This window comes from Acyrthosiphon pisum, chromosome A2 (assembly GCF_005508785.2).
Source record: "Acyrthosiphon pisum isolate AL4f chromosome A2, pea_aphid_22Mar2018_4r6ur, whole genome shotgun sequence".
NCBI lineage: Eukaryota > Metazoa > Arthropoda > Insecta > Hemiptera > Aphididae > Acyrthosiphon > Acyrthosiphon pisum.
In genome coordinates, this window is record NC_042495.1 from 984,973 (window position 1) to 997,884 (window position 12,912).

Sequence of the window (12,912 nt, forward strand, 5' to 3'; positions counted from 1 at the left end):
TATTATACATTTATTTATTTGTAAATACATAGGTACCTAAAATTCCAAAGTATGTTTTCAAATTCGGAAAAATTAATTTTTTAATTTTCAAGAGTGAGGAGGGGGCCATTCATTTTATTTACACACGGGCCCAAATTGGTGTATTTGTGGCACCGGATATTATATCGGAAACGGGGGTGAATGAATTGGGACAGCGCATGAGCGCAACTGTAACTATTACAATTTGGTGATGACTGATTCATAGCTTTTTATTATAGGACTGTGTCGTATGCCGTATGGTAAGAATTACCCTACTGGCCGAATACCATATTGGCATCAGACATAATATTATAATAATGTGTTATTTTTTTAAGCCAAGTTTTAAAAAAGTCTCTTTCCACTGGAAAGTTGGTTTCCAGCTGCGATCTAAAATACTTCTAAGACAAAAAAAACCTTGAGTAAGTGATGTAGTTTATATGAAGAAAAAATAAGTTATGAACTATTTAATCCTGGTGCAGTTTTGTCTTCGTGTTTACGTCGCTTTCTAGTACACCCCCCAACGACGACCAAACGCACAAGTTCGAGTATCACCCCCATAACCATTTAATTATTATAACAATGGACAATATAGCCCAAAGGGCAAAGGCTCAAAAGCTCGGGTCGGCGAGTCCCTCCAAAATACAGTCTCAACTCCCAAGTAGAAAATATTTAGAATTATATCGTTCGTCCGTTCACCGCCAACAACGATTTAAAATAATAGATATACCTTCCATCGTATATATTAAATTGTGGCGCCAACGCGGCGGTGGAAGTCGTTGACGTCGGTCGCAGTGTCGGCCGGTGGAACGTCGTCTAAAACTTTCTCTACCGATATGGTGGCAGCATTGCGGAAAGGTGAAAAAATCTTTTACATGTGTAATGGTTTGATAGCGGTGCGGCGGCTGGTTACTTTGCAGTGTTAAAATCGTTTCGGTTTTTGCATCGAATTGTCGTTCGCTTGTTTCGTTCGTGCACACGCGTCTCGCCAATAACTACCCCACACACACCGTCTCGTTCTCGCGGCAGGCACACAACGTGATTACAGTAAGTGATTTTGCGTTTACCGATGGCGCCCACTGCCCCGTCCAGCGCGGCCCCCCGACGGTCGTTAAACCTCATGGCAATGCGATCGGTCTGGGGTTATGCGTGGTGCGGCGCGTGAGCTCACGCGCACACGTACGCACACGTACGCCGAGCTCGGTGTTATGACACGTCGACTCCCCGTGGTTCGGCCCTTTTTATACCTGGGTGGCTAGGCCCATAGTCACCGGGTCCGTTCTTGTCGTATGCCACGCACACCTCGTTGACGGTGGGCCCCCGTGGCGCCGTCGGCCCCTGGGCCCACCCGCCGTCGACCACTCACCCCAGCGCGTCAAAAGGCCTAGTCACGCCGCCGCAACCACGGCGGGCCCGGCTCGAGTCAGTGCCCTATTACCCCACCCAGGGTTTCACAATTGCCCCAAATAGCGCTCGCCCCAAAATTCTTGCCCAGCACACGTCTTACGGTCCCATCTCCTCCGCATCCCGTAACAAAAATGACGATAATGGACAATTTTTCGATCTTAACCGTTCAGGATGGCGACATAGGATTAGTAGTTGTAGCCCTAAGTCTTTATAGGTAGAGTTACCCGTGGCAGAGACAATTGTGGGTATAGACTTTGTCGCACTGGATGCATTCAAATATTTATTTTCAATAGACATTTGGTGGGTTTCTGTACTCTTCTGCTGACCGCTGACTCATCTATACCTCTGTTCATTTATTTTTCATATAGATCCATGTATTAATTTAGTATGGGCAGCCAAGCACTGTCGATTACTTTGCAAAGCTACTGATACAGCATTTTAAATTATTGCATTTACAGTTGATTTTTTCATTAATTAATCATTAATTAATAAATATTTTATATAATTGACATTTTTAACAAGAAACGGACTCGAAGGCCTTGAGGAAATATTTAAGCCTACTGGTTACATTTAACAACAACAATCCCTACACCCTAAACAGGTTAATCTTTGACTAATATTTAGTTACTTGGTTGTCATAGCAAATACCCAAAACAAAATCACTTTTCTAATAGAAAATATGCTCTAATCATTAACTTTAAGGGAAGTTTTTTGGTAGAAAATTGTATTTAGTTGGTACTTTTGAGAGGTCAAAATTGAAAATTCTTAGTAGTTATTTAATTAAATAAGTAATGCTAAAAATTGATTTGTTTTTATATTATATTATTAGCTGTATTAGGTGTTTCATTTGAAATTTCATGGCAATAATGTAACACTTACCTATTTAAATTTAAATTATAACAACCTAATCTTAGGGTTTTGGACTAATGTAGTTGCGTCACTTGGTATTAATAACTATTATTATTAACAATAATATTTTCCTTACGCATTACATACTGTATTATTTTTTGTATTAGAAATATATTTTCTCAAATTTTATGTAGGAGGTACCTTTAAAATGCATTAAATATAAATTAATTTTCTTCAAAATATCTGCTGTATTTTAAACCAATAAGTAATCTTCTTAAACATTTCAACTAAAATGTTGTCCAAGTATTATCATGTTTTTTATTAGAAAATAGAATTTATTGTTTTATTAATTGAAATGTTAAATAACTTATTTTATTGAGTGGCGTAGCAACGATTATGAGGAAGGGACGGGGCTAACTATAAATTAAACCAAGTTTATTACAGTTTTGAGTTTTTGTACATCAATAATACATTTATTATGGGTGAAAAGGCAATGAGGAGGGGTTACCACCTAAAACCCCCATGGCTACTCACTTATCACATCTACTATTAATATTGTATCAATTATTAATTATTTTAGTTGCTAATACTATAATATAGGTAATATATAATATGCTGTTACTTAATAATAGGCATCTACATAATAATATTTAACTTTAATTTTAGTGTTTCAATAAGGAGAGACCTTTGGTACTCGTTTTATTTGGACTAAACGTTTGGTAAGGAAGCTACAGCCATCATGTTGGAGTTGCAACAGCAAGATATCCCTAAGTTGAAGAGTGAACGCGCGGTGTCTAACAACACTGGTCAAGAAGATGGAGGCAACAATGGTAACAGCTATGACCTTGTGTTTCCAGCTTTACCTGACTCAAAAACATTGGTACCCAAGAATATTGGAATCAATGGTCAATGTGCATCTTCAAATGTACCACCTAAAGGATGGAACAAAGTTCGGACATCAACTGTCAATAATGTAAAATTTTATATTTCTTTTATTATTAGCAGTACAATACATTTTTAAAATTGTAAATAATTAGTAAACACTTTGAAAAGGTGAATTAATGTTAAAACTTCTTTATTTCATGAATTATTTTAGGTATTCACTATTTCTGTTCAAGACCGTAAATCAGATAATAGTGAAAAATTTGGAGAAGGTGAATCTAAACGTATTTGTAGCCAAATTACAAGAGAAACTGGAGCTGAGATTGAAATTTCTACATCAAAAAATATGAACTTGACTTTTCTTGTAAGGGGTAAAGAGGATCATGTCATTGAAGCTAAACGCAGAATTATTGCAAGCTTTCAAACTCAAGTAAAGTTTTGTTTATAAATATTATCCTGCTTCTCAATGATAATTACTTTTTGCTAACATAACTCAAATTTAACAGAATTTTCTATATATTTTTACTATTTATGTATTATAATAAGAATATACTAAAAAAAAAAAAAAAAAATAGGACATTTAAATTAATGATCATTTTTTGGAGACATTTTTTCTTAGAACTAATTTATAATTTAGTTGAATAGGTAATTCATAATTTGTAATTGTTTGTGTAGTGTTTTAATAAAAATTAACATTTTATTTAATGGAATTCTAAAAATAAGTTTCAAAATATTTTCAATATAGTTGTTAAATACCATAATATTTTAGGCTACTAGTGCAGTTCCTGTTCCAAAGGAACATCATTGTCAAGTTATGGGAAAACAAGGAACTCGTCGTAAGGAAATTGAACAACGCACTGGTGCGCGTATTCAAATGCCAAGCATTCAAGATACTTCAGATATTATCAATGTTACTGGAACTAGAGATGCAGTAGAGAAAGCTGTTCAGGAAATTCGCATGATTTCGGATGAGTTGGTAAGTTATTCTTATTGCATTAATAAATACATACTAATTTATTAGGTATTATTTATTTTACTAATGAAATATAATTTTTAACAGTCTAAAAAAGCATTTGAAAGGATTGAAATCCCAAAAATTTTCCATCCTTTCATTACTGGTGGTCATAATGAAAAACTCAATAGTTTAATGAAAGAAACTGGTGTTAAAATCCATGTTCCTCCTCCATCTGTTAACAGAGATGAAATTACAATTGCTGGAGATAAAGAAGGAGTTCAATCAGCCATTGAAAAGATAAAACAGGTTTATACAAAAATGGTAAGTAATTAGAATTTAGTTTAAGTCTTATACATTTTCATGATAATATTCATTGTTTAAATGTACAAGGTTATTGCAATAGTACCCCCACTATATTATTTTATCACGTTAAGGAATTAAAATGGCAGCGTAAGGAGGCGACCTATAATTGGTTATAACTTATAGGTATATATGCCTAAGGGTACGTTATATACCCTTATGCTGCCATTTTATTTTTGTTAGATAACAATATAGGGTATGTGCTTAGATTATATACAATGGATAGAGTCATACGAATAATTTGTGAAGCCAACATAACTGTAGGCCCTCAGTGATATGCGCATGCGCGTGGTCTCTTATCATTAATGTTTGGCGCAGAGTGCTGCAGACGCGCTGTTAAGATAAACAGTCGTGCAGGCACAGATGTCACAGGTCCTATAATTCCTATAGTTATGTTGGCTTCAACTCATTTTATATGCGTAATATGCTATTGACTCCATCCATTGTATATGATCTAAGGATATGTGCAATAACCTTTTATATTTAAGCTATGATCATATTAGTCAAGACTAAGTAAGGGGTAAATCCTTAATACTTCAAGAACAATTTAAAAATTCTTTGCTATCTGTTTTCATAACACTTAAAGTATTGTTAACTTTTATTTGCTAACTTAAAATTTGTAAAACATAATCAATTTTTAATAATAACAACATTATTATTAATTTATTTACTGTAGGAAAAAGAATCAGCAACAGTGTTTGTTGAGATACCAAAACAGAAACATAAATATTTAATGGCTCAAAAAGGAAATGGTATTCAAGATATATTATTGGAAACTAATGTTAGTGTGGAAATGCCTCAACAAGATTCAGACAAAGAAACGGTTACATTAAGAGGGTTATATAAGGATTTAGGCACTGGTAAATTTTTTTTTAATATGTATAGTGTACTTAAAATATTATAAATATATTTTTATTTTAGGATTAACAAAGTTGTATGAAAAAGCTAACAGTATGACTGCTGAAACAATTGAGTGTCCTGGATGGATGCACAGATTTTTGATCGGAAAAAACGGTTCCAATTTACGAGAGCTAATAGAAGATAATGAAAAGGTGCTTATTCAAATATTTTATAATTATGTTAAATGTATTTCCTTAATAATAATACCTTAGTATTATTTATTATATTGCATTTCATAAGAACTGCGTCTCGACGCTACCGTGTCTCATGGTGTTTTTCATTAGGGTTTCTGAAACTAGCGCATAAAAATGCGTGGCAAATTGATAACGAATATTTTACACAATTTTTCGATCCTAGTTTAAAAACCCCTGGTTCGAGATAAAACCACCACGAAGTGCATTAGCGTCGAATCACAGTTCTTATGAAACGCACTATAGTTAAAATTATTATATATTTAAATAATTTATTTCATTAATTATATTTTAAAAGGTACACGTTGAATTTTCTGATGATAATAAGATAATTGTGGAAGGACCAACAAATATGATTCCTAAGGTAATCGATTCATTAAAAAAAGCTATTGAATGCTATGTTTCTACAGAACTTGTAGTTGACCCAAAGTTTTTCAAGCATATAATTGGGAAAAATGGAAGTAATAGTAAGTTAATATTTTAAGTTGTGACGAAAAGATTGACTGAAAATAAATAAATTGTTTATAATTAAATATTTTTTTATTCAGTTAATCGTGTTAAGAATGATACTGGTGTTATAATCAATATTTCTGAGTCTGATAATAACTCTAATATTATTCGGATCGAAGGACGAAAAGATGGAGTAGAATTAGCTAAAAGTGTAAGATATATTTAGGCATATTATTGATTAATTTGTTTTGCTGTTTTATTAAATTTGTTATGGCTATAATTTGTAAATAAATACATTTTATTAGGAATTGGAAGAAATGATTTATAAGTTGGAGAATGAAGTTGAAAAAGAAATATCAATTGACCAACGTCACCATCGTGCAATAATTGGAGTTAAAGGCGAAAAAGTTAGAGAACTTCAGGAAGCTTTCAACGTTCAAATTACATTTCCTAGTTCAGGTAAAAAATGGTTACTTTTACATAATTTCATTTTTAATAATCTAACTATTGGTAATTTTATTTTAGTTGAAGCTAGAAGCAATTTAGTAAAAATACGTGGTTTAAATGATGATGTTAATAAAGCATTTAAGTCTTTAGCTAAGTTAGCAAAAGAATTAGATGAAGCCAACTATGTATTAGAAATTCCTGTTTTTAAACAATTCCATAAGCTTGTTGTGGGAAAAGGAGGAGCTAATATTAAAAAGGTTTTATTCAATTATTTTTACTTAGTGTTAAATGTATTAAAATCTTTTTTCTTTTTTTTTTAGATTAGGGAAGAAACTGATACTAGAATTGATTTACCCCGTGAAGGTGAAGATAGCGACACCATCAAAGTCATGGGTAATAAAGAAAAGGTTTTAATTGCTTGCGATATGATAAAGAAAATACAAAATGAAATGGTGGGTAAATTTTAAAATAATTGTATTTCAATTTTAAGTTGATATAATAAATTCAATTTTTTTAGGGAGATATTGTCACAAAAGAAATAGTCTTAGGAAATGTTAAAGTACGCAATGTTATTGTAAATCTTGGGAACAAGTTTATTCAATCTATCAAAGAAGATTGTGGTGGTAATGTGTCATTAAAGTTACCAGCTGTTAAAGGTGATAATGTAAGTATTATAATATATTTTACTTAATGCACTATTTAAATTTTATAAGGTCAATAAAATACATATTACTTGTATACTCTATTCAAAATAAGAATGGTAATCAGATGCTTCCTCCACCGATTTGACCAGTGCTTTAGAACAAAGCCACGCCCCTACACACGAGTTAACCGACTACCATTATTATTTTGAATAGAGTATAGTTTGAGTAGTTGTTAATATAGTTTAATTCGATTTAACCTAAATTCTCAAATTTACTTTACATTCAAGTAAATATTTTATATGATAAATAAGTTCCATTAAGTGCCTGTTGTATGAATTACATGTTGTCTATGGCTAAACCGTGTTATGTTAACATATTTGTAACTTCCTAAAATATAATTTATACTTCAAGCTTAACCATTAAAGCTTCAATTTACTATCAGAATAATAATTATATCTTGTCCTACACTATTTTTCATTATTAGCCTATTAACTTATTTTTGTCATAAAACATTACAGCATCAATGAAACATTGGTAGTAAAAGTAATTAATTTATAGATTTATATTTCTATTTATATGATTAAAGCTTAATAATTTAAAGTTTTAATATTCCTTTGATATTACTTTGTTTTTACTGCTCAAACTTTTTAATAATGCATACACCATTATATTTAATAAATTATGGCACTTAAATGCAATACTTAAAAAAATAAATATATTTATTTAAATTATTGAATTAAATTTATAGACTATAGTTATCAAAGGACCAGAAGATGATGTTGACAGTGCTATCACACAAATTCAGACAATGGTAGACGAAGTTCACAATTCAGTTATTGATCTTAAAGTGAAGCCAGAATTCCATAAATATTTGATTGGAAAAAAACGTGCTAACGTTAAAAGAGTATGTTGTTAATTATACATATTCATTTATATTTGTTTATTTTAATTACTGTATATTTGGTTACAGATTCGAGATTTAACAAATACAAGAATAATATTCCCACCAGAAACTGATTCAGTTAATGAAAATATAACTATTGTTGGTAAAAAAGAAAATGTAGATAAGGCAAAATTAGAATTTGAGGCTATGATAACTGATATCAGTAATGTTATTGAAGACCGTGTAGAAATAAACGAAAAGTATCATAAAAGTTTTGTGGCTAAACGTGGAGAATTTTTACATAGATTGGAAGAAGAATGTGGTGGTGTAAAGATATCATTCCCTAAACCAGGAGGTGGAGATAAAGTTGTACTTAAAGGTAGCAAAGCAAATGTTGCTATTGCCAAGCAGAGACTTTTAGACCATGCTAAAGTTTTGGTATGTATATTATTTACAATAATTACCTAATTAAGTTAATGGATAATTAAAATTATTTGTGCTGTTAAGGCTGTTGAAAGCGAACTATTTTTAAGGTGTCGGATTTAGGCAATATTCTATATCCATTGTGACTACTGACTACTGATCATTAGTGTGTGTGAGTTCCTCGAACGCTTCATGTAATTAAATATAAGCTACGGGTAGTCATATGTCACAATCTTTCATAACCTAGAAAAGAAAAATAAGGAATTTAAATATTTGTTCAAAATTAAATTTGGACTTCTTGAAGTACATTTTTTTTTCTTCCACTTATTCATCGAAATTATGCACGAAGAACAACCCACTTTCAACAACCTTAATTTAAATTTACTAATAACAATTTTATATAATTACTATTCTAAAATGAATTGTAACTATGTACTATTTTATTTAGGAAAATACAATTCAAGTTGAAGTTAATGTTGATCCTAAGTATCATCGTCACTTTGTTGCAAGGCGTGGTGAAATTATTAATAGAATCATTGATGATTGTAATGGAGTATCTATAACATTCCCTAAATTAGCTTCTAATGATGATGTTGTTATAATCAAGGGTGACAAAGCTAATGCTGAAGAAGCAAAGCGTAAAATTGAAGAAATTGTTAAGGATTTGGTAAGCATTACTAATATGATTATAACACTAGTATCAATTATAAAGTTTAATAAAATATAATTACATTTTTAGGAAAACATTATTGAAATTACTATGAGTGTTCCTCCCAAACATCACCGACATTTTGTTGCTCGTCGTGCTGAAGTTATTAATCAAATTAGTGCAGAATATAATGGAGTTACTGTAACATTCCCACAAGTTAATTCAAATTCTAGTGAAGTTTTGATCAAAGGTCACAAAGATTTTGTTGAAAAAGTCAAAAATAAAATCAATAATATTGTCATTGACTTGGTAATTGAATTGTTTAGCTTGTTTTTGTTCATTAGTTAAGATACTTTTTTTTTTTGCTTTTAGGAACAACGTATCACCGTTGAAGTTATCATACCTCAAAGGATGCATAGAGTTTTAATGAGGAATCGAGATTTATTGGAAGGCATGAGACGAGATTTAGATGTTTGGATTAAGTTTCCTGAAAGACCTCCAGGTAATTATATTAAATATATATATATATATTATAAACATATTATATTTCATAATAAATATTGATAAAACTATATGTTAAAGCCAATACCTTTTATACCAGCTAAACTTATATTTTATTTAATAAATGTTTTGATAAATAGAAGACCAGTTTAATCGCGAACAAGAGGATGTTAATGTTGTAGAAGATACTGATGAAAATCGTGCTCCTAGTGTCAATGATATAGTTACAATCTTTGGAAAACCAGAAAATTGTGAAAGTGCTAAACAAATATTGATTGATAATATACCAAAAACTATTGACGTAAGTTAATATTATTGAAGAATGTATATAAGAAGCTATATTCATTACCATAAAGTTCTATCAATTTTTCATTCGTTTTTTAGTTAAATGTACCATCTGAATATCATAGATCATTGATTGGTTCTAAGGGTGCTACAATCCGGAAGCTTAGTGATGATTATAATGTCCAGATCAAAGTTCCAAACCAAGAACAAAATGCTGATATTATAAAGGTAATTGCTATGTACCTATTATTAAATAATGTAAATAATTTATAATAATCTCATTGATAGATATATACATATTAATCATTTAATTAACACATGGAAAAATGTATACTTCCTTATGGTCATGATCAAAATTAAAAATTAACCATTAGAGCACACGTTTCAGGGTCTAAAAGATAAGGCTTTTAGAAATTTGTTCATTGTTTTAAGAATTTAAAATATTTGTGTAATCTAAGCTAAGTACCTTCTAATCAGGTGATAGATTAAAATTAGATACGACTCACAAAAGACTGAGTGTGATCACAAAAATCAATTATGGGTTATTTTTAAAGATTTTTAATACGTATGCGGCGGTGCGGGGTTCTAAATATCATCGGTTTTCTCGTTTGAATATTAGTGTATGCGTTAGAAATTATTATTATTCTCTCCCATGGTGTCACACGTTCTATTAAACGCTAAAGTAATACAACTAATGGAATAATATTATTGTACCTTTTGTTATTTAGATTACTGGGGTGCAAAAGGATATTGATGAAGTAGTTGCAGCCATTAAAGAAGAAATGAGGTTATATGATGCTGATAAAGAAGATAGACAGTTGCGTTCATATGAAATTCAGGTATTATCATTATTTAAATTATAATGGTTGTATATTCCAAATAAATGACTGATAATAGTTTTGATAGGGTGTTTTAAATTTATTAATTGATGAAGAACTGTTTATTTTTTTACGGTTAGAGACTTGAGTGATAGACAGTATGGTTTACGCGTAACATGTCGATGACATCTGGTTTACGGGTAATATGTGGATGACATCTGGTTTTTCACCACCAAGTCTATTCTTATATAGTTAAAGTAGAACTGATAAACCATCACTGGTGGTTAATTGTGATTTTGCCACTAATTTTAATTTATATATTGACGTTAAGTTTTATTATGCATTTATATTTACAAAGGATGGTCATCATATGTGTACATAATATTAAATTTAAGTAATTTAGTTTAATTATCTTAATAGTAATTAATCAAGATATATGAGTACAATATTTGTACCTATTCTTTACTCAACATATTAATAGTACAGTGAAATTTTGATTTTGCTGTTACAAAATGTTATTTTTGTAACTTTTTTTTATTACCAAACATTGGTTTTTACTTTTTCTTATTTTTGGGGAATCATTTTTAGTCTATTTTAAATTTTGGCGTGTAATTGATTTTTGTCACTTACCTGTAAAGTGCTTGTAACGGATTATATATCCATGTTCAATAATAATTGCTAGAAATTATAATTAACGTTAAATGTTAAAATTTTAGATGACTATTGAACCAGAATTCCATCCTATGATAATTGGTAAAAAAGGAGACACTGTTCGTAACTTACGTAACAAATATGGTGTTCAAGTTAATCTGCCCAGAAGAGGTGAAGGAATCAATGAAAACATAGTGACAGTTGTTGGTTACCAACAAAGTGCTGAATCAGCAAGGGACGAAATTCAAGAAATGGTTGATAAACTTGTAAGTTGCATTTTTTTATGCATTTAAAACTGGTTGTGACATAAATTTGTTGTTGTGGACTAATTCAACTTTTTATGTTTAGAAAAATGTTTACAAGGAAGAAATTTATATCGACAGTAGAATTCATTCAAGATTGATCGGTTTTCGAGGACGTAATATTTCACAAATTATGGATAAATATCATGTAGATATAAGATTTTCGAAATCTGACAGTTCTAATCCAGATTTGGTAGTTGTATATGCCCGCGAAGATGCCACCCAGGATGATGTTTTGGATTGTATGGATTATTTAGAAATGATTCAACAAGACTATGTAATTAATTTTATTTTATATTTTAATCAAAGCATATTTTTATATTGTCTATAGACTCGACTACTGAATAATATGGTAATATATTATTTGTGTTTTATTGTTTTTTTTATTTGTTTTATAGATGACAGACTTGGTTGAAAATGAAGCAAGAGCAAATTTGAAACCAAAAACTGAGAGCCAATCTGTCCCCAATGGTAATCATAACTCGCAAGGAGGTGCTGGATTTGTAATGGGTAATGGTGCACCATGGGAAAAAGCTCATCCAGATACAAATAGTACCAGAGATTTTCCATCTTTTGCGGGTATTGCGACGTCTGCTAATAATGCTGGGTCTGATAAGACCAACCTTCCAAGTTGGGGAAGTGGGCGTCGTTAGTTATTTTCAATCGATTTAAAAAATTATTGTTTCCAATAATTAAATATTTTTTGCGATTTCAATTAAAAAATATATATAGTGTCCGGTTGCCACTAAACTGAATTTCTCCCGAGTAATTAAATTACAATATAATTATATTTTAAGAATAGAATATGTTTAGAAAAAATGTGTTATTTAATAGAAAACAAGAAAAAAATACATATATATTTATTTATATATATTTATTTTTTTTGTAACATTAGGTGGAAAAAAATTCTATATTTTCCAGGCTGTGAAGAAAAATTGCTATATAAAATTATAGATTGTAACCATTTGGGTCTCATTTTTTCTTGTGTCCGCTATGTTTTTTTTAACAGATTATAATACTAAATAAAATGTTTTTATATCATTATAATGTAATGTTAAGTCTAAAAAAATGTTGACATATTTTGTTATGCTTTTAGCGTTATTATTTCTCGTTTTTAACATTTTTTTCTGGATTTTTTTTTAAACTAAATAGAAAAATATTCCGTCAATATTTGTATTAAAAAATAATATTTCATCTGTTTCAACAGATATAGTGACACGGTATTTGTTAAATCGAAGAGGCCCAAATATAAAGGGTTTTTTCATAGTGAATAAAATTAACATCAAATAATAATTACCTT

At 30.4% G+C, this 12,912-nt stretch overlaps 1 protein-coding gene across 1 annotated transcript; it reads left to right on the forward strand.

Moving 5' to 3' along the window:
- Positions 1 to 897: 897 nt before the first annotated feature.
- Positions 898 to 12,653, forward strand: LOC100167461 (vigilin). The gene is made up of 24 exons (XM_001949044.5): positions 898 to 1,062; positions 2,938 to 3,244; positions 3,368 to 3,583; positions 3,923 to 4,129; positions 4,214 to 4,429; positions 5,145 to 5,328; positions 5,390 to 5,520; positions 5,858 to 6,026; positions 6,108 to 6,220; positions 6,315 to 6,468; positions 6,535 to 6,713; positions 6,777 to 6,908; positions 6,974 to 7,120; positions 7,849 to 8,004; positions 8,071 to 8,421; positions 8,855 to 9,073; positions 9,146 to 9,364; positions 9,428 to 9,557; positions 9,697 to 9,857; positions 9,941 to 10,069; positions 10,570 to 10,680; positions 11,376 to 11,576; positions 11,659 to 11,889; positions 12,011 to 12,653. Exons 2-24 carry the CDS (start codon positions 3,011 to 3,013, stop codon positions 12,263 to 12,265), a joined length of 4,245 nt encoding a protein of 1,414 aa, XP_001949079.2. The 5' UTR covers positions 898 to 1,062; positions 2,938 to 3,010; the 3' UTR covers positions 12,266 to 12,653.
- The last annotated feature ends 259 nt before the right edge of the window (positions 12,654 to 12,912 follow it).